This window comes from Sapajus apella, unplaced genomic scaffold, assembly GCF_009761245.1.
Source record: "Sapajus apella isolate SASKATOON/1434 unplaced genomic scaffold, GSC_monkey_1.0 scaffold158, whole genome shotgun sequence".
Lineage (NCBI taxonomy): Eukaryota > Metazoa > Chordata > Mammalia > Primates > Cebidae > Sapajus > Sapajus apella.
In genome coordinates this window covers 2,022,628-2,026,875 of record NW_022437098.1, presented here as the reverse complement: position 1 = coordinate 2,026,875, position 4,248 = coordinate 2,022,628, and the positions used below count along the sequence as shown (strand labels likewise).

Below are 4,248 nucleotides of genomic sequence, written 5' to 3'. Positions count from 1 at the left end.
CAACATGGTGAAACCCTGTCTCTACTAAAAATACAAAAATGAGCCAGATGTGGTGGCAGGCGCCCTGTAGTCCCAGCTACTTCGGAGGCTGAGGCAGGAGAATCGGTTGAACCTGGGAGGCGGAGGTTGCAGTGAGCCAAGATTGCGCCACCGCACTCCAGCCTGGGCAGCAGAGTGAGACTCTGTCTCAAAAAAGAAAATCCAAAAACCCAATGATGGTAAAGAGATAGGACCTGGCAAGCAGATGACAGCCCCACTCTTCCTCTTTTGCCTGCATGCCAACTGGAACAGGGGAGACAATAACACAATTTTCTGTTGTTATCATACCATGATTTATTTATTAAGCCCCATATTTAATGGCTTATTTATTTATCTATTTTTCTGAGGCAGGGTCTTGCTGTGTTGCCCAGGCTGGAGTACAGTGGCGTGTAGCTCTCTGCAGCCTTGACCTCCTGGGCACAAGCAGCCCTCCCACTTCAGTCCTTGTGGAGTAGCTGGGATTGCAGGCATGTGCCAGCCTGCCCGGCTACTTAAAAAACTTTTTTTGTAGAGATGGGATCTCACTCTGTTGCCCAGGCTGGTCTTAAACTCCTGGGCTCAAGTGATCCTTCCACTTCGGCTTCCCAAAGTGTTGGGATTACAGGCGTGAGCCATGATTCCTGGACTGTAATGGTGTTTATTTTGTTCAACCCCTGTGAATATCCCTCTGTACAAGCCTCGATGCAAAGTAACTACAATGTCTAGTTTCAGGTTTTACCACGTTTTCCCCTAAATATTTTACTTTGAAAATGACAAATCCTCTGTTTTTCTGCAGAATGTATCTGTTGCCTACATCGGGATGTTGATCGGTGGAGACTACATTTTCTCTCTGTTAAACTTTGTAGGGTTAAATATTTGGTGAGTGGGAATTTTTAATGGACTCGCTTTGGGAAAACAAGAATCTTAAACAATTTGGTTAATATGTAATAAGCACAAGAGCCTAGAGAATTCGTTCATGTTAAGCCAAGAGGAGTTTTGACATTCTAATTTCGGAGCTAATTTTACTTAGATCGCTAGGTTCATCCTCATGCGGATCCATGGGGACACGTGTGGTGACAGTTCGAGGGGCTGGGATGGAATTTAACTCACCTGTCTTCCTCACAGAAGGCCCCTGTGTCCTCTGCCCTCCTCCTAGAAGTGGGGTGTGTTACCTTTGTGCCCACTAGGCTCAGCATGCAGGGGGTGTGGACTAAGCCAGCTTTGGAAGGCGTTTGGGGTCTCAGCAGAGGGATGCTATTTAAGGCTAAGGGTATGTAGTTTGTTCAGTAAAAACCACGTGCTTATTTTCTCTCCGAGGTTCTGCATTAGATTTGATGACTGTTTTTCTGCCTCCAAAGGCTTGTAAATAAGATGGGCAATTCTCATCAAGCAATGTGCAAAGTTGAGGATATTGGAATAGTTCCCTCTGCATGAAGCAGGCTGAATTGATAAAGGAGCAGCAGCAGCTGCTGGTAGCCCGTGTGACATTCCCAGTCACTTACTTTCACTTTTTTCCCTCCTTTCAGCATGGCAGGGGGCTTGAGATACTCCTTTTTAACGCTGAGCAGCCAGTTAAAACCTAAACCTGTGGATGAAGAAAACATCGGTTTGGATTTGAAGAACTAGAGTCTGCAGCGGGGTGTAGACGGACTTGTGACTGGGGTCTGGGGGTTATTCCCACTAGGAATGTGAAGCCAGAGGTTTCAGATTCGGGACATCCACCCCCGGGGCAAGCGAGAACATCTGCAAAAATGCAAAGAACTACCTCATACGCCCGCACCATGAGCCACTGGCAACCCTGAAAATGTACTTGGGCCGCACCTTACTAGTGGAAAGCAAAGCTTTTCAAAAGAAGCCGCTGGGACTCGGTAGGTGGAGCCTCAGGTGCTCTTCTAGGGACCGATGGCGCCTTTGTGGCATCTCCGTGCCATGTGCTGGGGAGGAGGTCGATGTGATGGTGACTGTTTTCTGATTAGCACCTTGGCCTGATTTGCAAGGTCCCAGCCACAACAAAGGGCCAATTGTTTAGTTTAAACAGACACGTCTTTATTTTAATAAAATTAGTCAGTTGACTGCCAGTAAAGTTATTTGCTAGCTTCGATGAAAGCTATGTTGGTATCTTTTCCTAATCATCAAAGTAAAATAAAAAATTATTTCTGGGTATGTCTCATGCTGTGATATTACTGGAGGCAGAAAATAGTGTCCGTCATTCACAAGGTAGCAGAATATGTCACTTTGAAGGAATCATTCCAAACTCTTTTTATGACTTGAGGCTGGGGAAAGCTACAAAGTAACTCAATGGGAAACAAAAATACTCAGGCTTTATCCTGTCAGCATTTTTTTTTTTGTTTGTCCTTTTGGAGACAGAGTCTCCCTCTATCCCCCAGGCTGGAGTGCAGTGGTGTGATCTCTGCTCACTGCAACCTCCACCCTCCGTGTTCAAGTTCCTTTCATGCCTTAGCCTCTTGAGTAGCTGGGATTACAGGCACCTGCTACCACGCCTGGCTAATTTTTGTATTTCTAGTAGGGACGGGGTTTGGTCGTCACGTTGGCCAGTCTGCTCTCAAACTCCTGACCTCGGGCGATCTGCCCACCTCGGCCTCCTGAAGTGCTGGGATTATAGGTGTGAGCCACCACCTGGAGCCTCTGGAGTAGCGGGGACTACAGGCTCACCTGCCTGGCTGCGTTTTTAAGCGCTCACCTGTTTTGTCTCTCCTCATCTCCCTCCAGGTTCATTCAGGAGCTTTAACCAAAGGTGCATGTCCTCACAGGCTCGCCTACCTCCAACCTCTGCTGTATGGGAAGGAGGCCCGAATGGGTAGGGTGCCTTTACCCCCCGTGTGTGGAAATGGCTGTCCCCACTGGAATTGGAGCACAGGGTAGAGCAACAGTCTGGGAGTCAGGAGCCAGACGAACTAGCCTTGTCTCTGCTATTAAGTTCGGGAGACTTTTCCCAAGTCACTTTGCCCATTGTGGCCTTCAGTATTTTAATCTATAATATTAAACTAGATCTTTAAATCCCTGCGAGCTGCAGCTTTCTAAGTTTCGAGGAGCTGAGTCAGATCTGGAGCAGGCCAGCACAAGAAAGAATCATTGTGTGGATGTGTTGTTTCAATCTACTCAAAACAATTGTTTCTGGGGCTGGGCGCAGTGGCTCATGCCTATAATCCCGGCACTTTGGGAGGCTCAGGTGGGAGAATCACTTGAGGCCAGCCTGGGCAACAAGGTGAAACACCATCTCTACAAAAAAAAAAATCAGGCGTGGTGGCACACACCTCCGATCCCAGCTACTGGGAAGGCTGAGGTGGGAGGATGGCCTGAGCCTGGGAGGTGGAGGCTGCAGTGAGCCGAGATCATGCCACTGCACTCCAGCCTCGGTGACAGGGTGAGACCCTGTCTCAAAATTAAAAAAAAAAATTGTGGTAAAGCCCAGGTGCGGTGGCTCACGCCTGTAATCCTAGCACTTTGGGAGGCCGAGGTGGGTGGATCACCTGAGGTCAGGAGTTCAAGACCAGCCTGGCCCTCGTGGTGAAACCCCATCTTTATTTTTAATAAAAAAAAAAAACAAAGAAAGAAAAAATTGTGGTAAAATACACAACAAAATTTACCAATCTAACCATTTTAAGTGTATACAGTCCAGTAGCAGTGAGCATATGCACTGTGCAGCCCACCTCCAGAACTTTGCAAAACTGAAACGCTGTACCCATGAAACAAAAACGCCTCATTTCCCCATCCCCCCAGCCCCCGTTCTACTCTGTCTTTGTGAGTTTGACTATTCGAGATACCCTAAGTACAATCATAGTATTTGTGTTTTTGCGACAGGTTTATTCACTTAGCATCATGTCACCAAGACTCGTCCATGCTGTATATGAGCGTGCCCCTCCTTAGGTCTGAATACGGGGTGTGGATTTGCCACATTCTGTTTATCTGGCCATCTGCCGATGGGCACTCAGCTTGCTTCCACCATTTGGCTATTATGAATAATGCTGCTATTAATATCGGTGTACAATATGTCTTCAAGACTCCGCTTTCAATTTTTTTAGATATACGCCTGGAAGTGGAATTGCTGGATCTTACGATAATTCTATTTTTAATTTCTTGAGGAGCTGCTATGCTGTTTTCCATAGTAGCTGCAGCATTTACATTCCTACAATCAAGGATTCCAATTTCTCCACATCCTCAGTAACATTTGTTATTTTCTGTTTCATTTTTACTTGTAGTCATCATGAT

At 46.7% G+C, this 4,248-nt stretch overlaps 1 protein-coding gene across 8 annotated transcripts in view; it reads left to right on the top strand.

The window, feature by feature from the left end:
• Nucleotides 1–2,184, top strand: part of SLC35D2 (solute carrier family 35 member D2) — a 67,856-nt gene extending 65,672 nt beyond the window's left edge. For all 8 annotated transcript variants that reach the window (XM_032266415.1, XM_032266421.1, XM_032266420.1 and 5 more), the window contains 2 exons: nt 815–897; nt 1,545–2,184. In XM_032266415.1, the coding sequence (XP_032122306.1) occupies nt 815–897; nt 1,545–1,644 (183 nt within the window). In that variant the 3' untranslated portion in view covers nt 1,645–2,184. The remainder of the gene's footprint in view (nt 1–814; nt 898–1,544) is intronic.
• Nucleotides 2,185–4,248: the final 2,064 nt, after the last annotated feature.